The 12,436-nt window shown below is 31.8% G+C and overlaps 1 protein-coding gene across 7 annotated transcripts in view; it reads left to right on the plus strand.

Annotated features, from left to right (window-relative positions):
• Window positions 1-12,436, plus strand: part of CSMD3 (CUB and Sushi multiple domains 3) — a 1,279,316-nt gene that overhangs the window by 309,954 nt on the left and 956,926 nt on the right. For all 7 annotated transcript variants that reach the window (XM_002759280.8, XM_017965625.4, XM_035276379.3 and 4 more), the window contains exon 5: window positions 6,492-6,699. In XM_002759280.8, the coding sequence (XP_002759326.1) occupies window positions 6,492-6,699 (208 nt within the window). The remainder of the gene's footprint in view (window positions 1-6,491; window positions 6,700-12,436) is intronic.

Genomic DNA, 12,436 nt, shown 5'->3' on the forward strand with positions numbered 1-12,436 from the left:
TGCTTGGTTGAAATCATTCATCTTACACATTCCTCTTTGTGTGACTTCATAAAATTTCATCCAATTGCATGCATTTATTAGGATTTAGCAAACACTAATGAAGATAAGCTAATGTAGATCTTTTGAGTCCTTTTCTTCTGCAAAGCTTACATTCCCCTTATGTTTCCTCAGTTCTATTTACTGAGCTCAAAGGAACACCATGCTCTGCTTGTATTCCCACTCCTTATTCTATGGTCCAGAATGTATCTCCTAAGAGAAAGCCAAGTGATTATGGACTCTCCCTCTTAGTTTCTGTCCTTGCTTAGATCACAGTTCTGCAGGGACCTGATCTAATGTTTTAAAATGATTATTATATATATTTTTCTTAGTTTTAATTTTTAAAGCAATAATGTAAATTTGTTCCCTGTTGCTCTTTCATGGTTATTACTTGATTTAATTTAAATATTTTTTCTCCAAATCTTTAAATAATTTAAGTTTTATTGAATAAATGCTTATATTTTTGTCTTATTTAGAGATTCTGAGAAGTATTTTAAGCTGGATGTTTAAAAACACATACTTATTAATTACTTTCTTTAGTGCATTAACTGCCTCTCATTTTCTCAACATGTCTCTTAGGAAGGTAAGTGGAAATTAATGTAGGATATTTGTTAAAATCATATTTGTGCCTTCAAAAAAATAAACCTTCAAAGCTAAAATGCCATTATACTTTGCTCTTTTTACTTCTCAGAGGTGTTTATCTCAATGAATGTTGAATATTTTTCTTTGATCTGTTATACACCTTTTTCTTTTTAATTTCTCTGTTTTAATATGAAAGGAACTGAGGGAGCTGAACTAAAAAATAAAAATATGAGAATCTTGATTTCCTTTAGAATCATTGAAAAATCCACCTTTCTTCAGAAGCTGGGAAGGTATTATTTGTTGTGCCATGACAAACGTAAAACAAACCTATTAATTTGAAAGCTATGCTATTTACCCAGTTGCTCAATTTTCTTCTCCATGAGAAAAGGGTTTCTCCTTAAACACAACAATGCATAAAGTTGAACTATTAAATGTAACTAGAGACAGTTACACAAAATTAACTACTGCTCCATATATGTAGTATGATGGCTAATTAATAACAGTGTAATATTTAAATAACTTGCCTAATTAAGAGGCATACAACAGTATGCCTGTCTTGGGAAGAAATAAAAAGACTCACATAGATGTCTGTTTCACTTGAGTGCTAATGGAAATATTAGATTTAGCAAGTAGGTTTGCAGAAAAAAAGCGTCCCATGATAAGGTTTGAAATTGGATTGAATGCTTAGCATCTGGAATTGACCAAGTGTACTTCTCTCCTACAATGTAAATTTCATTTCTCTGTGGTGATAAGCCTACTTCCTGCACCCCACCCCCAACCCTAAGCTATTTCAGAAAAAGCTAATAGCGACGCAGAGCACACTTGAGTTCAGTATCTGAAAAGATGTGTTATAAAAAACTGTTTAGGTGTTTTTTGAAGCTGTGTTTATTTTATTTATTTTAACAGCCATGTTTGGAGAAGTTTCAATTTATATTATCTTAAATGATATGGTATGGTCTCATACCCAAAGCCAAAACAAGGTCATATATTTTCAATATCTAAATAATTGTCACAGAGATTAAAAATAAACAAAAATTTAATTTCAGAAAAAGTGCATTTGTGAAACCATAGTGAACTATTTTTAAAAAACCTTTTCACTTTAATACAACTAATCTTTATTTTATTTTGTTATGTTTCTCCCTGCTCTATAGGTAAGAGACAAAATAGCAGTATTTATGAAGTTTACATAAATTCAGTTATTTTAAAGTATAGTAAAATGTGATATTTGATGATAGATTTATATTACAATACTTTAAACAATTAAAATAATATTTACTAACATTTTTAACAGCCAAGGATTTTAGTTAATATATTTAAATACATTAAGAATTTACAAGGGAATTGATAGTATTGTTCCAGAAAATTGGATTAAATCCAGACTCCAAAAGGGTTAATTTTTTTAATCCTCATTCTTAAAATTCCACATTATCCTTATTGATTCTATTAGCTGAATTCATGGTTTTCTTTATGTTTTACAGCAGATTGACTGTGCAAGCTTCTTAACATGCAATTTGCCAACATCTGGTGTATGTAAATGTATACATATACATACATAAAAATTAAATGACTTTAAATCTTACAACCTTTATACTTTTCCTAGAACAAAAGTAGAGAATCCATCATCATTTTTATTACTCACTGTATTATCTGTATGTTAAGCAACCACATTCTGAAGCCATCACAACTTCTAGTTAACCTCAAGGGAAGTCTAAAGTATTTAATGGCATTGCTTTACTGTTCCAGTGAAGCATATTATTCTTAAGCCTTGGCCAAAGATGGATGTTCTAATTTACTATGGTATTTATAATTCATCATGGTATTTTTTCTGACATATCTAGAAAGACCGAACTAATCTTTTAAAGATAATGAGATAAAAATATAGTAATATAGTCAAAACAAGAGATGTTTTATCTTTAGGTAGCAATGAAGCATGCAAAAATTTGTATGGACTCTTCATTCAGCCTCCTAATTTGCATCAACTATGGCCTTCCTCTGTTATCCCTCCATAGAGCAACTAGATGATCTTTTCAAAACCTAAATCCAATTATCTCATATATCCACTAAAAACACTTTAATGTTCCATACTATGAATAAATTCCATACTCTTGTCAGAAATGTCCTACAAGGTCTAACCCTTGGTTGCCCTTCCAATCGCACTTGGTACTAAACAGCCCCTCACTCTTTTTGCTGTAGCACCCAGGTCCATTACCTTTGGTAAAAGTGTCAGTGAAGCTGCTGGAAGCACTCATCCCTCTGCTTTTCATCCATTTATTGTTTACTATTCATGCTTTGAGTTTCCAGTCTAGCATCACTTTCTCAGAAATTCTTGCTCCTTAATTTTTGAACTAGTTCAAGGCCCCAAACATACAGTAGTAGCACTAAATATTCCTTCTTCATAGGACCTGCCAGAAGTGTAATTTTCTCTATTCATTTTGTCATTTGCTTAGAGCCTGACTCACTAATACAATGCTCTGTGAGAGCATGGATCATGAAAATATTGAATAGTCATTATAGTCAGATTATATGGTTTCCTCCTGGTACTTGGCAGATTTCAATGAATACTTTTTGAACAGATGACAAAGTGAATAAATTTTGTTTCACAGGAAGTTTATACAAATAACCAATATGATTCTATGTGCATCTTGTGCCTTTAAGGAGATGGTTCTATGGAACAACCTTCTGTTAACCTCTCACTTTCTATGAATTGTTGGCATCATTTATTAAACAAGAAAATGTAGGCATCATTTATTAAACAAGCAAGCCTGGAGGCCACAACAGAGTAATGATGAAAGAATAGAAGCCTCTATCCTGTCATTTACAGGATATGTACCAACTCATTTTGAACAAAGAACAAGCCATGGTACTTAGCAGCAAGAGCACACCACTGGATTCAAGAGTTTCATGGTTTGTTCCAATGCTGCCTTTTACTTGTCACAACTCTGCTATAGGTTCTGTTTAAATTGACTTAGGTAGTATACCCTTCTATGAATTCATAATTACAGAAATTATGTTGTTTTTTAAAATATTGCCTTTAATTAAGCATTCAAGTAGGGACACCAAGCCAAATGTTATTTTAATCTAACATTTACTGAAGCAAAGTTTACCTATTTCACCATTTTGTCAGACACTGATTCTATGATAGTCTCTGTCATAATAAACAGATTAAATGGAAGTGCTGAGCATAGAACTTTGTACAAGAATTGACATGAACATCAGTTTGAATGCTGAAGGAACTGTGTTTGTATCTTTGTTTTCAAGCGAAAATTAGTCATACCTTTTGATCAAAATTATTTTGCTATAAAATAAAAATTTCCGTGAAGTGAGCTATTTTCTGGGTTGTTCTTTGTTCTGTGTGTCAGGAGTTTATTTATCTGCATTGTGAGTCTAGACTGAAGAAATTCAGAGATCATGTAGAGAAATTGATTTCTATGTCTTGGAGATTAAGGGATATAATATATTATTATTATTTAACTGATGGCTAAAGTATTTAAATATCTGTTGCAAACCCAGAAGATGACATTTTAAAAGAAACTGCATTTCCAGAGGTTGAATAAATGGGTATGTTTTCATTTGACTAAATGCAGGATTTTTGTGACGGAGTTCTGGCTTGGCATGGTCTTACATCCTGCCCAAGAGGCCAATCTGGAAAGGTGAGGAGACATATGGAAAGAAGATGGAACTGTACTGTTCTATATCCATAAGCATGAAAGGGAAATGTAAGCAGCCAGCTGGAGGGACACACCCACAGTAATACAACTGATGGGGACCCCTCTGTGGATCCCCTGAAAGGGTCTATGAGTGAAGGAATCATCTTTCGTTGTCTGCCAAAACCCTTAGAAACCAATGCCAAATTAGTGTTAGGAAAATAAGAGTATTCAGATCCCCTAATCCTTCCCACTTGTAACCCCAGGAGGCTTACAGAGAGCTCAGTGAGAAGGGGAGGAAGAATAGAAATACTAGCAGGGAAAACAAGGAAGAAGACCTATTTCTCCACCTCACCTTTGCCCTACCTCTGCTCCATCTGCCACAAGCCCAAGGTCTGGGAGCAATTAAGCTTAATCAAAATGAAGTCAATTTATTTTTGATTACCCAGGACTGGATGTATTAATTGATGGATTGTGATATTTAAGTTAATTCATTTATTTTTAAACTAAAAAAATTATGTATACTTATCATGTACAAATGATGTTTTGAAATATGTGTTCATGATGAAATGGCTACATTGAGGTAATTAACATATACCTTCATATACTTACATTTTTAAGATGAGAACACTTAAATTATAATCTCTAAACTGTAAGATTTTTTATTTAATCTGAGTATAATCCATAATGTTATGTGTCTGCTTCAGATTTTATCCAGAGGAAGGAAAATAAATAGCTCATTGAGCTGGTTTAAGTAGATTGTGGACCAGTTATACTGTGAATATATACCAGTGAAATAATTTATTATCAAAGCAGTATTCAACCTTGGTGTTGGTACTTCAGAAGGCAAAGAATAGAATGGTTTATGGTTGGGGGTAGAGACAACAGGACAGGTTTACTAGAAGTTTTAGGTGTTGAAGGCATTGTTGAAAATATTTGTGGCAGTATGTCACAGGGTCTAGACAGAACAACTAGTTCATTTTAAGTATCTAACATACTTACATTTTTTATTTATAAATTATAGAGGTAAATGGACAAAGAGCAAGAAAGAAAAACACTAATACTATTTGGTACATACAATATAGTAATGAATTTGTCTCTAATAACAAAACATTTTTTTTCCTTTTTCCGTCATAGAACTGAATAGAAAAATGTTGTCCATCTCGATTTATTCAAGTTCTAGAGTTATTGGTCACATCAAATAATGATTGGTCATTATGGAGTGAGAGTTTTCCTCAAAAACTTGTACGAATTCCCTGAGTCAGACAAGGCAATGACATAAGTAATAAGACAATTTATTGCACAAAAATACTTGTAACTTATTAACTTGACTGGCCTAAACAATTTTATGATAAGGCAAATGTCCCAGCTTCAATTCCTTTATGAAATTCCTTTATGGAACAGGAAGTTTTCTTATGTTTTCATTCCAAACACAGCTACTCATATAACCACACTGCTAGCATCTTCCATCAACCAAAAGTAGACTAGTGGAGAATCTATGGCCCCAGTTTGGAAAATTAGAATCATAGATCCAAATGTAAGGTTAGTCAAAAAGTTATTTATGATGTTGTATCTATGTACATTATATGACTACTTAGTAAAAGAATCATTGTTTGATGCCATAGGAATACATTTCTAAAGATATGTTAGTTACATTATTATTTCTCTGTAAACAAAATATTCTGGATATGTCATATACTTTTATTTGAACTGTATTTCTAAAAGCATTTTTCGATAACTTCTAAAACACACCATCGACATGAACTATATCATATTATCTTTTAAATTATGTCTTTGTGTTGTACATGCCTGCATTAAAAAATAAAAAAGCTCCTCCATTAACAAAGTGATCAAAGATTTCCCATCACAGACTTTAAAATACATGTTTCCTTTGTTTAATTCACTTTATTACTTAAACATGAAAAGAAAGTCTTAATTCTATTATCCTAACATCTAATTTTGGAGTGTAGATTTTTTGCTTATTTTATTGCTATTTCAATAGTTGCTATAAAACTGTTATGATACAGTTTATATTTGTATATGTGCTTATAAGTTTTTATAAACTTCTCATTTTATTTAATCTCTATGATTATATTATGCACTTTGTACCACACGTGGACTGTTATTTTTATCCAAGCATGTTAACTTGCTTTTCTCTTAATAACGTACAACTGAGCAATTGCATTTATCTTAATAACTTACAATTGAATATTTTGTCATTTTTAACAGCTGAAGATGCTTGTGGAGGAACAATGAGAGGATCCAGTGGCATCATATCCAGCCCTAGTTTTCCTAATGAGTACCATAACAATGCTGATTGCACTTGGACCATTGTAGCAGAGCCTGGGGACACAATTTCACTCATATTTACTGATTTTCAAATGGAAGAGAAATATGATTACTTAGAAATAGAAGGTTCTGAGCCACCTACAATATGGTAAGTGAATAGCTTCTATTAACCTAGCATTGATGTTGTTGAAGCAAACTAGGGAACAAAGAACAACTGAATGTGGATTTTTATAGGTTTGGATATTTAAAAGATCTTATAGTAAAGTTATGAGAAGAGGTTGTCAGATCTGAGGGATTTTTTTTTAAGATGGACAATTTACATAAAAAATAGATTGAAATTTTTGAAATACAAAGCCTCCCATTGGTATTATTTTATCATCTATGACTTTATCAAAACTTGTATAAACAAATAAAAGTTATTCCTATTGTAAACTACAGTTGTGTTTCTTAGCATGCCAGTCCATAATTGATGTTTTCTCTCAAATTAATTGAATAGCCTTGGAAGTAATTTGCTTTTATTTAAGTAGACTTTTTATATACCTTTATATCTGAAAGCAAAAATTAAACACCATCACCTGGGGGAATATGGTTTGTTTCTTAAGAAACTCAAGGCATGGTCTAATGAAACCTGCAAAGTATTCAGAACATGCTTTTAAGACATAATATTTTTAAAGTAAAATGTTTCTTTATGCCATTTTAAAAATTTGTGTCATTGAGTAGCTTATGATTCAATAACTGAGTGAAACAAAGAATGGTAAGATGACATTGATAAAGGAAAGAGATAAACACTAGACTAGGAAGGACCTTTTAAGCCATATATAGATTTGCAAAGAAGCATGGGAATTTATCCAAAACAATTACATGAAAAGGTTTGAATTTGCAAATGATTATTCTTATTGAAATGAAGAGATTTATTTGAAGAAGGGATCAATTAGCTGTAGGAAGATCACTTAAGAGATGATTGAAGTATTCCGAAAAAAGATTATGGTAGCTTGAATTAGAGTCATATTAATGAGATAAGGAAGTAGACTGAGTTGAGAGATATTAATGTTGTGTAATTAAAATGACATTGTAATGGACTGGGGGGTGACAAAAAAGACAGTATTAAAATAAAACCTGGTTTTCTGACCTGAACAAATGGTGAAGGCAGTAGTAGTATTCCCAAAATTGGAAATTGCTGAAGAAAGGTCAAGTTTGGAATGAGAACCCTATAAATACTGAGATTTGTTTTGAATATATTTAGTTGGAGCATAGCTTGAGATGTGAAGTTAAGGCCATTTAAAAGACAAGTATATCTCTTACATGATTTAATAAGTTAGAGCAAAAGCGCAACACTTATATTTAATTAATATTGATGGTAAGTGAACCAACAGGCAACAGTATAAATGGATAGATAGGGACAGGATAAAATGAGAAGACAGAATCTGAAAATTAGCTACATATAAGGCCGGTACTTAGGAGGATGATACAGCAAAGAAAACTGAGGGAGTTCATTTGAAGAGGTAAGACAAGGAAGTCTTAAGAAATAGTTTCATGCAGACAGGGGAAGGAGAGTGTGAAGAAGGAAAGTAGACAGCCTTGCGGACTGCTGCTAAAACGAGACTATGTAAATGTTTTTAAAACTTTACAGTTTCCTGGGCTTCAGAAAAAAGTACGAATCATTTCCTTAATTATAAATCCTACATTTCATGATAGAACAAAAGTAACACACTTAGATATATCTACTTATTTCCCCCTCTATGTTTAGGCGCTCAATACTCAGAGTTACATGCCTTTAATTATTCCCATGGTAAATTCATACCAGAATGCAATAAGATCCCCCTAAGTTTTGTGTTTAAATGCTAGATAATTTAAAAACTATTGCTTGAGAAATTGTTACTTCAGTGGTGATTCATATTCAAGTCATAACAAGGTAGATGATAATGCCATATATCTTTTAATAATTGTAATATATTTTACTATATAAGTGATCCTATTAAAATGGCAGTTTTTAACTTGACCAATATTTTACTACTAGATATAGTAAAGGAAAATGAACACTGTTTTATACTACCAGCTCCTGACCTATCACCAAACTCTAGAAACCAAATCTGTCACATTTACTCTGGATTATAATGCCTTCATTTATGTTCATATAGTCATTTTCTTGTTTCAGATTAAATATTCTTAATAATGATTTTTTTATCTTCTTATCAATCTAAGTTGTGTCAACAATATAGCTTGTCCAATAACAGCATCAGATCTACACATTTCTTTCATCTGTTTTCTCCTTTAAATGACACTCTGCCACTGTATTTATTTTCATCTTCCTTAGAAAGAAAATAGCAACTAAGGAGTGTATGGTTTTGGTTCTTTTTAAATTAATGTTACAGTGGAAGTTTAGGTAGACCTGTCAAAATCTTTCTTATATGCTAAATAAAAAATAAAATCATGTTTCAAGAAAATGACACAAATATTCAAACTGTATTTCTATAAATGCCAACATAAAGACATATAGAATTGGTAAATTAATAATATTATATATACTCACTTCAGTATCATAAAATAACATTCCTTTTAAAATGTATTATTTACAGAATTTGTGTATTAAATGATCTGTAAATAATTAAAATGAAACTTTTTAAATTCTGTCCCTGTAATCGCCTCAAATCCTTCAAGATTCTCTTACCTTTTTAAATACATGGTCATCCAAATAACACATTTTATTTCAAGTAGCATTATATCAAGCATTCTTCCTTATAACTATGCACTGTTCATATAACATATTCAATTCATAATAGCATTCAAAACCGAGGTGAACAGGGAGAACTTCACATACTTTTGATTAAAATTACAAATAATTATTCTGACTTCAGATCCTTCATTCAGAGACTGAAAACTTGTCACTAGCTACAATACATTATAGTTTTACTCCTGAGGTGCAAAGAGCGTGGCAAGGCTTGATTAGCCTGTTTTTTACTTTGGTCACACAGACTAAACCAGCCCAACAATTGTGCTGCTAAAAGAATATTTACACTTAGTCAATGCTTTACTTGCAGACTATATATAGTAAATTGTTAGGTCCTTGTTTATTTTTTAAAAAATCAGTAGCATCACTGCATAATCCAACAGGAATGGAATTCATTCATTTAATTAATTATTGCTGGTGGATAAAACTCTGTATGAGACCTGAAAAATGTCAACTGATCTATTATAGGGGAATAAAAAATGACAAAGCATAAAGATGTTTGTGTTCTAGTTTCATCTTTGACTCCTTATTGATGGAAGACAATGGGTAAGCCATGTCACCTCCCTAGATCTCAGGTTTCTCACTTATAACATCTAATGTTTCTCTTAATTCTGATATTATGGCATTCTCTGCTTAGGTGCTATGGCAGAAACAAAGAAGTAAAAAGTTAACTAAATACAACACTTCATAAATAACTATACAAATTCTTGGATGGAGAGTTGGATTAAATACTCTTAAAATTATTTCAAAACTTAATTTGGATTTTTAATAGAATTCCATTTGTCCAATGTTTATTCAACAAATACTTGTTGGGGTATCTGCTTTCTAACAGCATTGTTCTAAGGGCTTCTATCTCTAAAGCACCAGAGAGGCCTGCTTCTGTAGAACTTAGGCTCTATCAGGGGATAAAGACAATAAGCAGTAATCAGCATAAATGAGGTACATATATACTTACTTGGTGTAGACAGTGATGAGAAAGAAAACATGTGAAAGAGTAAGAGAGGTCAGGAGAGCAAGAATGTTGTGATGAGTAAGTAGCTTACCTAATTGAAAAGTTGAGATTTGGGCAAAGTCTTGAAGAATATAAGGAAGTTAGTCAACTGGATGAGTCCTTAGGCAGAAATGGCATCTAGAGCAAGATACATAAAGCAGAGTGGGCCTTGTGTTGTAGGATCACCTGAGAAGCCATTGTGGCTAGAGAATAGTAACCTTGGGTGAAGGCAGTAGGAGAGAAAGAGAAAGAAAGATAATTAATAGAGACTGGCTCAAGACTTTTAATAGATAATTAATAGAGCCTGGCAAAAGACTTCGGCTTTTACTCTAGAAGAAATGTGAATTCATTTGAGGGTCTTGAGCACAGTAGTGACATGATTTATATTATCACTTTAAAAAAAATAGTTACTATGGCTACCATGTGGAGAATAAACAATAGGGGGAAAGATAAAAGAACAAAGATTACTTGTGGCAGGAAAGTGAGAGTTTATAATTATAAAATAAGAAAATAGCAGTGGAGGTGAGGGGAAATTATTGGGTTTTCAGGGTAAACCACAGAATTTAATCGAGATGTGAAGTTGGAGAAAAAAAACAAAAAAAAATTAACTCTAAAGAATAGCTCTAATAACCTGCTAATTCAGATCCCAGATTATTTGGCCTGCAGAACTGAGCAAATACAATTTACATTAAGGAATATTGGGAAGGCTATTGATGAAACATTTTTGGAGGGATGATGTGGAGCCTAAATTTGGACCTGTAAATCTTGAGATGACTAACAAGTCTGTAGTTGAAAATTTCAAGGAGACAATTGTATACACAAATTTTAGTTTCCAGTTAAAGATGAGGACTAAACTTCTAAATTTGGAAATCTTGAAGTGGATTATTTCTTCTTATACAAGTTGAAGTGATTATTAAATTAAAAAAAGAAACAGGAACTAATACCTGAATCCTAGGACACTCCAACACTAAAAAGTCAGCAAAATTAGGATAAACCAGCAAAGGAGATTAAGAATGAGAGTAAATGAGATAGGAGGAAAAACAAGAAAGTACAGTTACCTCTTAGTATCTTCAGGAGATTGGTTCCAAGACCACCCCTGCTGATACAAAAATCTTGGGATGCTAAAGTTCCTTATATAAAATGTGGTAATATTTGCATACAACCTACACGCATGCTTCCATATACTTTAAGTAATCTCCAGATTATCTACAATACCTAATATAATGCAAATGCTATGTACATAGTTATTATACTGTATGGATCATTTTGTGGTGTTATTGTTGTATTGATATTGTTTATTTTTAAAATATTTTTGATTTGTGATTGGTTAAATCTGCTATGTCCCACAGACATAGAAGATTGACTGTATAAATATTCCTGGAAACCAAATGAAAAAATTATCATGGAATTAGCCAACTGTCAAATGTGTATTATAAGCTACTAAAATAAGCTCCAAAGTGATCCCTTGATGTAGTTATGAGGGGTCATTGGGTAACTCTCATGACAATAATTTTGTAGGTGACAGGCTGACTGGAGAGGTTTGAAGCCAGAATTGGAAGAGATATTATAGACAATTACTATAAATAAATTGTTCAGAAAGTGCAAGAAAGACAGAGTGGTGGGACAATAGGTTAAAAGGAAAGTAGGAAGGGAAGAATACTTTTTCCTTTTTTAGAGTTTATTATAAAATATGTTCCCAAATTAATCAATGAATTTAGTAACATGGAAGTTATTGATAGCTTTGATTAAAGTAATTTTGTAGTTGACAATGTGATAGGAATAGTTTTAAGGGAGAATTTGAGGGCAGATATTATAAATATTTTATATAAATAAATTATAAATTATTCATGAAATTTTACAATAGATGTAGATAGTTAACATAATTGATGCACATAGTTTTGGGGTACATATGATAATTGAATACATTTAAATAATTTATAACAATCAAGTCCATTTCCTTGGGATAACCATCACCTAAAAAATTTGTCTTTTCTGTATGCTAGAGTCATTCAAATTACTCCCTTCTAGCTACTTTGAAATATACAATTATTTATTATAAACTATAGTGAATTAGTTTGCAAATATAGGATGCAAATATATGATCTGATAGAAGAAATAAGACCTAGTGATACATAGATTAGTAGAGTGAGAAGAATTTTTATTTAT

The sequence above is a fragment of the Callithrix jacchus genome, chromosome 16 (assembly GCF_049354715.1).
Source record: "Callithrix jacchus isolate 240 chromosome 16, calJac240_pri, whole genome shotgun sequence".
Taxonomy (NCBI): Eukaryota; Metazoa; Chordata; class Mammalia; order Primates; family Cebidae; genus Callithrix; species Callithrix jacchus.